Genomic DNA, 12,057 nt, shown 5'->3' with positions numbered 1-12,057 from the left:
GTTCATGGTATCTCATATGGCTACACACACTGTAACAGTGTTTTACTCAGATGGAGTTGGACTACACCAACCTTGTTTCTATTGCACACCTCTTCTGCCTTGCCACATGGAGTCTTACCCTTCATGCTCAGCTCTGCAATAGGATCAACACCTTCTCACACCACAAGTAGGTGGTAGTCATAGTTGTTTTGTATGTTACTGTTCAGAATTGATAGAAAATGGTACTACGGATTGGAATTCCTGCGTTATGTTACGTCTCATTCAAGTTTATTAAAGGATTCATGCATCTCTGACCAAATCAATGCTTAGAGACATTTACCTAATATCTAAGAGAGATCTAAGTTCTATCGATCCTAAGAAGCTGGGGTGAATGAGCTAGGTGGAGTAGAAAGGCCAAGACAGTCCAAGGACTGACCTTGTTAAGGAATTGGTAACCCTCTGTGTAGAGATGGTGTGTCCCCTGGGAAGGGAACTTTTTTTGTAACAAGTTGCTTGGGCACAAAAGCTGCTGTAGGGAATGAGCCTTTACAATATGTTCTTGAATTCTCATGGTGTGCTGACCTTGGCCTGATGCCAGGTGCCTACTAAGCTGCTCTATCACTCCCCTCCTCTGCAGGACAGGGAAGGGGAGAAAATGGGGGGGGGGGGCAGAACAACTCATGGGTCAAGATAAAGGCAGTTTAATAAAGCAAAAGGCTATGCACAGAAACAAAGGAAAAACAAAAGATTTATTCTCTACTTACCATCAGCAGATGATGTCCAGCCACTTCCCAGGAAGCAGGGCTTCAGTTTGTGTAGCAGTTGCTCCAGAAGACAAACGTTGTAATAATGAATGCCCCCCTTCTTTCTTTCAGCATTTATTGTTGAGCAGACATCATATGGTATGGAATAACCTTTTGGTCAGTTTGGTCAGCTCTCCTAGCTGTGTCCCCTCCCAAGATCTCACCCACCCCCAGCCTACTGGTGGTGGTAGGGAATGTTGGAGACACAGCCTTGGTGCTGTGCCAGCACTGCTCAGCAGTAGCCAAAACACTGGTAAATCCGTGGTTCATGACTTGGATTTACCCGAAATGACCCAAATGACTTGAGTCAAAGGACTTCAGTTCTCAGCAGCAGGGCCTGTTAGGCATATCAGGTAGAGAACAGAAGTGCCATCAAAACAATATCATGCAAAGCTATGAAATTAATTAGGTGAGACATGTTCAGATGCATCGCAGCAAGTGAGCGTTTGCTATGTTTACAGAAAAACAAAATCAGCTGAAGTCCTGCCAGTCTTACTGAGGGAAGGAAATGCTTTTCTTATCCAAGTTTGATGGTAGTTTTGATTTTTAAAGTGGGCCAGTAAGACATAGCAATCAGGAATCTAAGAAAAATGATGTGCTGTAAACCCAAGAGTACTAGTACTTTGTCCAGCATACTATCTTGAGCTGTGCTAATATTTAGTATTCTGGGAAAGGTTTAAAACCAAACCGTAAGCGTGCCGGGATAGCTCTGAACTTGGGTAAAAAATCCCTTCCTGACCCATGCAGATGACTCAAGTTGTGGGACATGAAGCTTAGTTATTCATTACTCTAAAACCTGGTGCCATTTGTCTTTTCAGCCTACTATAAAAATATTTTACCTCTTCACACTGTGCTCAAACACAGTTTATATTACCTATTAAAACTACTGGCACTACTCTTGAGAATCATTTTCTTCATTGAGGTTGTTTGTAGTGTCTGTATTTGAAACATGCTTTTCCTGTAAAAGTTACTTCACTCTTATTCTGACAGTGAGTCTATATTTCAGTAATTAGGATTAATCCTGGGATTTTGAATTCTTGATTATTTCACTTTGATCTCAGAGGTGATAATCACCAATGTGATAATCTGCACAAAAGCAAGGTACATGCTATCTATTTTAGACATGCTGACCCCTTTGTATGCTAAGCTTATTTTATCCCTCCAGTTTCTAGGTAGAGAAGGAGTTGGAGATTCATTGATACCTAACCCATGCTGTTGTAAAGAAGCCTTTCTTACAAGAACACAAGAATGGACTTAAGGGCTGTACTATGTGGTGGAATGGAGTTAAATCTGTGTAAATCCTTTTCCATTCCCCTGGGAACTTCTGAACATAAGTCACCATCAAACAAATCACACCACAGAATCTAACTTTTTATCAGGTGTATCAACTGTTAATGCTGTTTATGGTATGATTTCTTGACCTTTATAGGATAGTTTTAGTAGCGTTTCCTAATCTGTCTTTTAAGTCACTCATAGTAATTTATGTTCAGAGTTTAAAGGTAACAGCCATAAGTTAATTATACTTTGTGCAGAAAGCATATGTTTTCACTATTTCTCTGCCTTTGCGTGCTCCCACAAGGGTTATTGCACATAAGTGTGTTCTTAGATACTCCAAATTGTAGAGTCAGGTAGCAGCATTCCAAGTTCCCAGGTCCTGGGAATCAGTGTTGTCAGCATGCCCCGGTTCTGATCTGAACAGACCATCCTGTGCTCACAGATAAATGGGTCGGCTTCCTCTGTCAACAAAGGCATCAATTGTGGTGGTGGTTTGGTCTCACTCCAAGCCTCCAAGTGCTGTAATCTTAATTCACTTAAGCCACTAACCGTGACAGTTGTTATGGCCTGGGCTGGTTTCAACTGGAAATGTAAAGTTGCCTTTATTTTCTCAGTGATCTTAAGTGTACGCATAATACAGATACAGTGAGCAAACCAAATACTGCTACTGGATGCAGTTGCACCAGCTTTAGAAGTTGCAAGTTGATGTACAGCTTGCCCATCCCAGCAGGCTGATGCTCATAGTGTGTTGCTTTACATGCCAGAAAGGGAAGTTCACTGCAGAGTCCTAACCTTTGTGGAAACAATCCTTTGATTAACATTCCCCATAAAGTGTTCCATCTTTGTGTACTGCTAATGCATAGATCCAAACAGGGGCACCCAGTGAAGCTGTGGGTTCAGGGGAGTTCCTGTGTAGGCACAGTGTGTGTGCTCTGTATACCAATGCTAAAGGAGTTCCTGAGACACATCCGCTGTGGATGTTGCTGCCCCCACACAAATACTTCTCACTGTAAGTGAAGCTCTTGTTTGATATTGTTTAGTTTGGACCCAGCTTGGCACAAGGAGGAGATAAGGGAGATTAACTAAATATAACATATATGATTATATGACACTCTTTAGCAGAAAATCTGATGTGTCTTGCAGGGTGAAGTAAACTAAGGCAACAGCAACCTGTTCTGAGCTATGGAGTGAACTAATGGGTGAATAGGGTAGGAGCCAGTGTTCCTAGCACCCACATTCAGGTGGGTGAAGAGGCAAGGGAAAGAAAGTACCAGTGCAGACACACCTTCAGCTGTGATAGTAATAGTCACAAGATGGATTTTGAAGTGTTTCTTATACACCCTAAATACTTCAATGGGTGCAAGTCAGCAGTGGGCATAGACTGGGCTATACATTCATATATATATATATACACACACACACATATATACATAAAAAGCCTGACTATATATGCAGACTTGTTACTGAGATGTTTTTCTGAATCGTAAATCTCCAGGAACTGGGAACACTGGTGCATTTCCCTAAGCAATCTCTACCTGTCAGCTCCCTTCCTCTCTTCTTTGCTCATTTAACAATTGTGCTTGCTTGGGCTGGAAAACAGAGGTGCTAATCCTGTGTATGGTGAGTATGGACATTTATTTTGTTCTTCGTACGTCTCTGAGATAGGACTGCCAGCTATGACAAAAGAAGATTTAAGGGCAATATTTGAGGAGGGGAGGTCCTTATTAAAAACTATTCCTTTAAAAAAAAAAGCTGACAACTAAACCATTGCTGGAGGAAAGAGAGAGGTAGGAATTTTAAGTTCCGTAATAAAGGTAGTAGTGGATGTTTTGCAAGAACGACTTATTGGCATGTCAGAAATTAATTAAACCATTTTAGTATGGTATTTTCTCTGTTGCAGAATGAAGTTTTGGGATTTTTCTTCTGAAGAACCTGGGAAAAACACAGGGGGCAGTCTGGAGAGGATGGGGAGTTTTTTCAGCAGATATAGAGAAACCGTTCAGACCTGTAAGATGATGTGTTTTCACAAAGGGTGTTCTTTTCAGTCTGCTGATGAAAAGTCTTGTGGGTTTCCCACCAGTAGAAGCTGCTTAATTATATTTTGTGTATGCTCTTAGAGTACCTGTTTGGTGAGAACCTGACAAATGGTCTTCTGAAAGTAAATCAATTCTGTTTTCTTGGGCTTTCTTGAATATACATGATGTCCGGAGCCTGAAAAGCACAGCAGTGGCACAAGAGGAAGCAAACAGTGGGGCGCCAGTTAGGCTCTATGGTTCTCTGAAAGACTTTGTAGCCTCCTGTAAAGAAAAAGAAGAATGTGCCATTGGCGGTAGTGAGTAAATGGAACCTTCTTGTCTTCTTTGCTCTTGTCTCCTTATAAATAAACCATTGTTGTCCATCCTTGGCATTTGCAGTTCATTGTGATAAATTGGTCTTGATGTGTCTGACATTTCAACCAAGTTGTTTAATGGTGCTTTTCTGAAAAGGCAGATCTTGCTATAACATGCATTGGTCCAGAATACATCCAGGGTAGGAGCAGCCACCATCACGTACAGCACTAACCCTTTCCTTTCTGGGTGGATGAAGAGGAAAGTAGGAAGTAAATATTTTGGTCACGTAAGTCCAAAAGGCCTGGGTTTGTGTAAGCGGTATGCAGAAACATGAAGTCTGGATTGCAGTTGCTAAAAGCCTGTTTCATAGAGTGGACAACAATATTGAGTCCACTTACACTGCTGCAGCATCTCGAGGGGAGAAGAAAAAAGACCCCAACAAATTGCTGAAAAAATGCAGAAGTATTTTCGTCAAAACTTTGCTTTGAGTTTTATTCAAGATCCCCAGGTACCTGCCAGTGCTTACAAGTTGGTGGCTTCCATGCAACAATTGCTGGGGTGCAGAAACCATTGGAATGCAGAGATTTGATGAACTGTGACCAAAAGCAGCTTCTGTTGCTGCATCCCTGCAAGTTCAAGCTTTGATTTAAATTTTTTAAATGTCTGTAATCACTCTGTCAGCAAGATGATTAACACAGAGATTGCTTTCCATAAATAGAAGTCTTCTGTCCATACCTTTCCAAACCTTTCAGCTTCCTAAAGCTATTAAGCATCTGCCCACAGTAGCCAAGCAAAAGTAATACCCATACTTAAACTGTGACCAATAAATAATCTTTTTGCTGGTTAATGATCCCAGTGTGTTATACCATTTTATAATTATATTTCACCTTCTTCAAAATCAGGTGTGTGGAAAGTGTTCTCATCTGTTCTGACCCACTTTAGTTCTCAATGGAGATTTACTATGAGGAAAAAGCTGCTTCTACTTGGCATCAGAACAAATTTTCCTTTCTGTCACCATAGCAAGAAGAACTAGAACAATTTTTTGGGATGTGGACCAATAACCTGATTAACAAATGTCTTTGTGACTTTTTTTGGTCTCCCGGTTTTCCCAGTATGCAAATCTTATTCTTGAATGCACTGCACATATGCAGGAGACAAGCTTTCAAAGTGAAAAAGCATGGGAATCCATTTGGAATAATAAATCTAGCAAAGAAAGTGATTTTTATCTCTAAACATGTGTTTGCTTACAGTAAAAACTTGGTTTAGAGCATGGGGCGGCCTAGAAGCAAACCTCACTGCAGGGCCCAACCTTGAATTGAATGGAGGGAGAAGAGGGGCTCAGTGGGTACAAGTGCTCTGTCTTGTGCAGGCTTAGGGGAGCTGTGACTTCCTTGTCCCGGCAGCAAACTCCCATCTGTCTAGTCCTCTGAGGCAGCTCCTCAGCAGCTGGGGTTTGGTGGTGAAGACATTTGGGAGGGGGCAGCTGGGTTTCGGTGGCCGTGGAGCTGCGCACCTCAGAGCTGAGAGGCTTTGGAGGCCTTGATAGAGGAATGCAAAGCCCAGGTAGCTGCTGGAGACCCCAGTCATGGAATCCCTCTCTACAGTATTTGTGGTAAAGCACCCTGTTTTCACCAACACTGTTTGGTAGGTCCCTCGGAAGACAAGGCAGCCCTGCTGTTGGGGTTGGGGTCCCTTCCCTGCAGTCAGGCGTTGTGCCGCTCTGGACCCCCAGGCCTCCTGTGCTGCCTTGTGTGTAGCCTGTGGCCATCCCTCTCCGTTTCTCCTCAGAGTTGCCACTTTCTCCTCAGAGGGGCCAGTGGCAGTAAGGTGAGGCCTCCGGCACCTTCCCTCCCTGGCTCCCGCAGGCTCCTCCTGCCAGAGTGCAGTCTGTAATCCTTGTGTGGCTCTCCTCAGAGGTTTGGCGGGGGGGGAAGTTATAGTGACTTGGCTGCACACTTTTATTTTTCCACACCTATGCACGTGAGGGCTGGGTAAGGCCAGCAGAAGTGGTATTTTTGAGGTGCAAGCCCTCTGCACTGAAGGGCTGTGGTGCTTCTAGGCCAAATGGACCATTTTAGCTCCATTTTTTTCTTCTTTGAGGAGGCTGCTGGTTGCCAATCAGCTGTCACAGAATTTGTTTTTCCTTCTGTATCTATGAATTATTTAGGCATGTTTAAAGATAGTGTGCCCTGGCATACAGCTCTGGGGACGATGTCCGGAGCCCTTGGCTGTGGTGAGGCATGCCAGCTTCCTCAAGGGTGAGGGCAAGCACCTTGTTTGACGCCATTTTGCACAGTTGGCAAGTGACCTGTTTTTCAGATGTGCCGTCTGACTTCTGTGGAAGGATGCGAGTGCTCAGCACCACCGAGCGTTCCTACAGTCGTGCATTATAAACCTGCAGCTTAGAGGGACCAGGGCTGTGAGGAAAATCTGGGACATGGTTACTGGCCTGTGGCAGGGCACCAGTCTGAGCTGGCAGACGTGTTGACCCCAGGGTGGTATTGTTGGTGAGCGTTTCCAGTGTCAGGTGATTTTTATTACTGACCTGCTGGTAAAATAATTAAAAGCCTAAGTAAAGATCCCTTTTTTCCCCCCACTCTGTGGATCATGCAACATTTATGAATGTTATTTAGGTATGCAGTGAGCACATTTCAACAAAAGTGCTGTCTTGCTTCAGGGTTATAAAACTTCATTACATCTGTTATTAACTGACTGACTGTTGCAGGACCTAATTTTTTTTGATATATTGGTTGCCCCCAGACTCTAGAAACTGCTTCTTATAGCACTTCAAGGTGCTAAGACAGAGAAGTCCTGGGATTAAATGGCATTGCTTTTTAAGTGGCTGACTGATGTTTTGGGGCTATAAGATGCCCCTCTACAGCCTTCTTGTGCAGGTGGAAAGGAAGAGGTACAATTTTCATCCTCTCTTGCTCAGTCCTTGGGAAGCTGATTGACTTTGCATAAATACCTTTACCAGGGCAGGGTAATGTGACAGATAGTTTTAATTCAGAATTTAGGTTCCTACCTTTTCAGTAGACCTGCAGCTATATATAGCGTTATCATCGTTAATACCAATGGAAGAACTATTTGAAAACATGTAATTTTTTAAAGAGATAAATTTGTCTGTTTCATAAGCAAATCTTGCCAAACTGGGTGATGATTCCAGAATACTAAACAATTGTTTAAACTGTGGAACATTATGCATTCAAGCAGCCTTGTCACAATAAATGTAGGTCTGTTGCTCTTTACACTAGTATGAAGAAAAGAAAGAAAAAAAAAAGGAATTTTGGCAATGCAAAGTAGTTGTAAGAGTATGAGCTTTCACAGCTTGCTTGCTTCCAGATAAATTTGGCAGAATTTTTTTCGTAGCTGTATTCTTGCATGTACTGGGGATTTTGCTTCTGCAGGTCTTCCTGTGTTTCCATGTCTTAGATCACAGTCACCTTTAATTTAGGTAGTTACAGTTAAGTTTGTTTGACATGTGTGAGTTTATGCTTGTGCTTGCCACTTTGTTCCCAGGTTTACTGACCATTATCTTCCTAGATCATTAAATTTAGAAATTGCCTTGCAATACCGAACATATAAGTAAACCCTTAGAGTAAAATTAGGCAATTTGTTTTTTCTGACTTAATTTGAGGTAGTATTTTCAGACTAGTTTATCCAGTACTGGGACTCTTTGGCTGGGTCAGGTACAGGCTGGAAGGATGGGAAAGTCCTTGTCTTTGGAGAAGCCTGTGCAAGGAGACCTGATTCAAGAGGCAGCAGAATGTTGCAGGGAGGAAGGTCACAGCACAAAGCTGGGCACTTCTAGCCCACGTGCTGACTGAGATGGCAAGGGGAAGGTGAGAAAGGGCAACCAGGCACCAAGAATGTGTGAAGAGCTATGGGGCTTACGTGCAGTTTGTTGCAACTCGGCATGACTGGGTTGGCCGGAAGCAAGAGCCTACCTGCAAAGAAATGCTAGGTAGTAGAAGTTGCATACGAATCTGGCTTCTGCTCCTCTCCCCTAATTCCTTTGAGTTTAAAGTTAAGTTTCTGGGATTCTGTTGAAATAAACAGTGGTGCTTTTTTGCCGCCTCCTTTTTTTTTTTTTTTTTTTCTTTCCTGCGGAAGTATTGTGATCTCTTTTGGGGAACACATATGGGACATGTAAGCAGCCATGCCTCAAAAATCAGTGTTGACTTGGGATTTCATCAGAGTGTGTCTCAAGATTGAGCCATGCGAAATAAAAGTAACTTTAAAAATGCAAACAATGTTAGCAATGTCTAGAATTATGTTTGGTTTTTTTCTTTATTTTATTCTTCCAGCCAAGCAAGTATGTCCAGCTGAAAAAATTAGCTGTGGAGACTTAAGCAACAAATGTATCCCGTCGTCCTGGAGATGTGATGGGCAGAAGGATTGTGAAAGTGGTATTGACGAGGCTGGTTGCACTCCTGGTGAGTTAGAGTAATACTTTAATATGTATGCAACATCTCCCTTTAGGACTATAAAAGTCCTAGAATGACTATTACAAATTGCATGTGAAGGGATGACTTTTCCTGCCAACAAATTCATCCACTCTACATTTGCAATGCTAAGTAGTTAATTTTAGAAAAAGAGAGGAAAGAAGGATTCTCCAGTTGGAGCTGGCTGGAGAATATAAAGTGAACTCTATGGAGAATTAAGTATTCTTTTACTACCGTAGTACAATATAGTTAGTTTGGAACATGATTATCAGGGTTAATACCTAGATGATGTGGTAAGGACTTAAATAACAATGTTCAAACCTTCCTCTGTGATAGCTCAGCAGCTTCCCACCACGTCCTTCCTCCTGCAGAATGCAGCCCTATAGACTAAGGCTAGCTTCTGCCGGGATATAATAGATAGGCCTGGACATTTCTTTATTAATAGCTTATTGGTTTCACTGGACACAGAGAGAATGATATACTATTTACTGTAACAGTTTTAAATTCAGTCCCTAAATGGCCATTGCCTTTTATTATGCCTTTCTCTGCTGAATGAAAGAGCTCTTTAACAGCATTTTCCCTCTGTGAAAACTCCTACACTGTGTAATCAAGCCATTTCTCAAACTGTCTTTTTGATAGACTAAACATGTTTAGTTCTTTATGCTTCTTGTTGTCAAGTATTTTCTTTTGAATGAATGCTTGACTCATTTTTGTGGTTCCCTTTGGTATCCCAGCTGATTTTCCAACTTTCTTTTTGTACAGACCGCCAGAACTTAAGAAATATCAGTCTTACCAGTCTGTGCAGAAGTAAAATCACCTTTCTAATACTGTTCTTATATAACTTTGTTTGTCGTTATTAAATTTTTTGTGTGCAAATGGTCCCGAGCTGTTAAGAAGCTATCTTATGCTCTGTGTAGTTATCCATCTATCAATATTTCTGGTGTTGCGAGTGATATCAGCAATGTTATTTTTACTTCCGGATTACTGCTGAAAGGGTTGAAAGCTTATGCAAGCACACATTGGTGTTTCTTCATTTGAAAACTGAATTTTGGCCTCTAATACCTAGCCAGTTCATAATCCCCATTATATTTTCTTATTGAAGTTGTGTAATGAAATATGTTTTATGTGAACATTTTGTGGTTCTGAGTAAAACACTGTGGATAAATTTCTTTCTTTGCAGTCAGCTTTATCAAACAAAATCTAGTATTACCAAAGATTGTACTGTTTGAGCAACCTGTTTCAGTGTTTAGCCACTCATTGTAAAAATATATTTCCTTTGTCCTTTTTTACTTTTTCTTTTGTTACAACTTGTTATGATGTGGTAAGTTGGTGATGTGCTTAGACCCCTGGTCCCATGTCCTTTAAGCTAATGATGTTTTGGCAGTTTTCAAAAGTCTTCCTTGTTTTCTGTATGAAACTCAGTGTTCTCTCTATAGCATATACCTTTTTTTCCCCGTTGAATGGGAGGCTTGAATTAGAGGCAAGTTTAGAAGAGAATTGTAACTGCTAGTGAAAAATTATTCTTTTCCCAATAGGAGTTAATGAAATTAAAACAATTTTTACACTGGTGGCTGCCTCCACTTAGTTAATGCTGCTGCTTACACCAGTAGGAGTTGTCTCATGGAGTCTTTTATTTATAATAAAAATCTTCTTGAAAGAGCTTTGAACTTCTGTTTTTCAAGGCTCTAGGTAACCCCCCAAAAGAATGTAAATATGTTCTGAATGTCACATAATTTCAGCATAATGATGCTGTTAATGGATTTAGAAATAGCTGAGTGTTTCTCTTCTGGATGTTTCAGCATCTCTAGTCTTGCTTATCTTCCACGTTTTTAGTGCATATGCAGGTTCTTAAAATGGAAATTTAATCCAAGGACAGATTACCATCTTCTGATGGTTGTTGGGTAACTCACATGAAATGAATTGGTGATTTCCATTTAGTTCCTTATGGATTGAGTGTTGTCCCCGTGCCACCTCGGTGGGAGCACATTGGCAATCTCTGCCAAGGGGTTGCTGCTGAATCTGAATGTGGGATGGGTCATTCTCTGGCCAGGGAATTAGGCAGGAAGGCCCTGACAGGCAAACTTGGAGCTTCCTGGGTGGGTGCAAATGTCAGCAGCTTTCAATCCTAAGATCTGTCGACTCAGTACCTTTCAGAGGCATTAAAGTCACTTGGAGAAGGAAACAGGAAGCACTGCTGAATGGCTGTAGTGGGAGCATTTTCAGTGAGGTTGCTTGTCAAGTTAAGGTGTTTTCCTCATGGATGAGAATGTGTTAGCTGTTTAAACTCTGAGAGCTTGTGGAGAATTGATAGCTATCCTCTCCTTTATCCAAATCTGATAAACCTCACTAAGTCTATCCACTGATACTCTGTTAACATTCCCATTTCTTCTCTGTTTAGAATCAGTTTTTTTCTTATCTCAGCAGCACACAGTATCCTGACAAAAAAAAAAGTCTGTTCCTATGTTCAGATTTTTTTTTTAAGTGCTGCACTCACATTTTTGTTCTCATTTTAAAAGAAGTTTCAGTGCTGACTGTCACGTGCAGCCCCTTGGAGCAGAGCACCCTGTCATAGCTAAGGCTGCACCTCTCTCAGAGCTGACCAACTTGTCTATAAATAACACATCTTTCTGGATAAATGTTTGGAAGGGAGTTTATTTGTGCTCAGGATAATTTCTATGGTGAGAGCCTGCACGTGCATGAAGTAGAAGATGACTTGTGAGTGAGGGCATCCAGAAGAAAAGCCCTAAGCTCTTTCTAAATCCATGTTAATAAAGCTACTACTTCAAGCTAATGTGACAGTTTAAATATATTTTAACTATGGATATTCCTATTTCTTGATAGGAATAACTGGCATTTATTATTATAATTCTTCAAAAGAACTTAATACAGAGTTTATGAACATTACTTGAGCCTGCACTTCTGCATTGGTAATTTGTACCACTAGCAATATTCTGCTGGTATCCAGATACAGGAGCAGGGTTGGTTGTGCTGAGGCTGTGCAAGCCCTTTCCCTATGTCAAAATGTTCACAGTCCGAGTTAAGGGAGGATCTACTACAGGAGAGGAAAGCAATGATTATGGTAGTAGAATCATCCAAAACTAAGAACAGTGCAAGTGTATTATAGTTCTTTCTCCTATGTCTGCTTCTGGCCTCCTTGCTTTTCAGATAATATTCTGGATTTGATAATTCTTGATGGATTTTTCTTCTCAGAATTGTGCAATTGCT

The 12,057-nt window shown here is 41.4% G+C and overlaps 1 protein-coding gene across 3 annotated transcripts in view; it reads left to right on the top strand.

Moving 5' to 3' along the window:
- The window catches only part of LRP8 (LDL receptor related protein 8), a 194,880-nt gene that overhangs the window by 140,394 nt on the left and 42,429 nt on the right, over positions 1–12,057 (top strand). For all 3 annotated transcript variants that reach the window (XM_054834206.1, XM_054834205.1, XM_054834207.1), the window contains one exon: positions 8,695–8,823. In XM_054834206.1, coding sequence (XP_054690181.1) covers positions 8,695–8,823 — 129 coding nt within the window. The remainder of the gene's footprint in view (positions 1–8,694; positions 8,824–12,057) is intronic.

This window comes from Grus americana, chromosome 8, assembly GCF_028858705.1.
Source record: "Grus americana isolate bGruAme1 chromosome 8, bGruAme1.mat, whole genome shotgun sequence".
NCBI classification, from domain to species: domain Eukaryota; kingdom Metazoa; phylum Chordata; class Aves; order Gruiformes; family Gruidae; genus Grus; species Grus americana.
The sequence above is the reverse complement of the archived record's forward strand: the minus strand, read 5'-3'. Positions and strand labels throughout refer to the sequence as shown.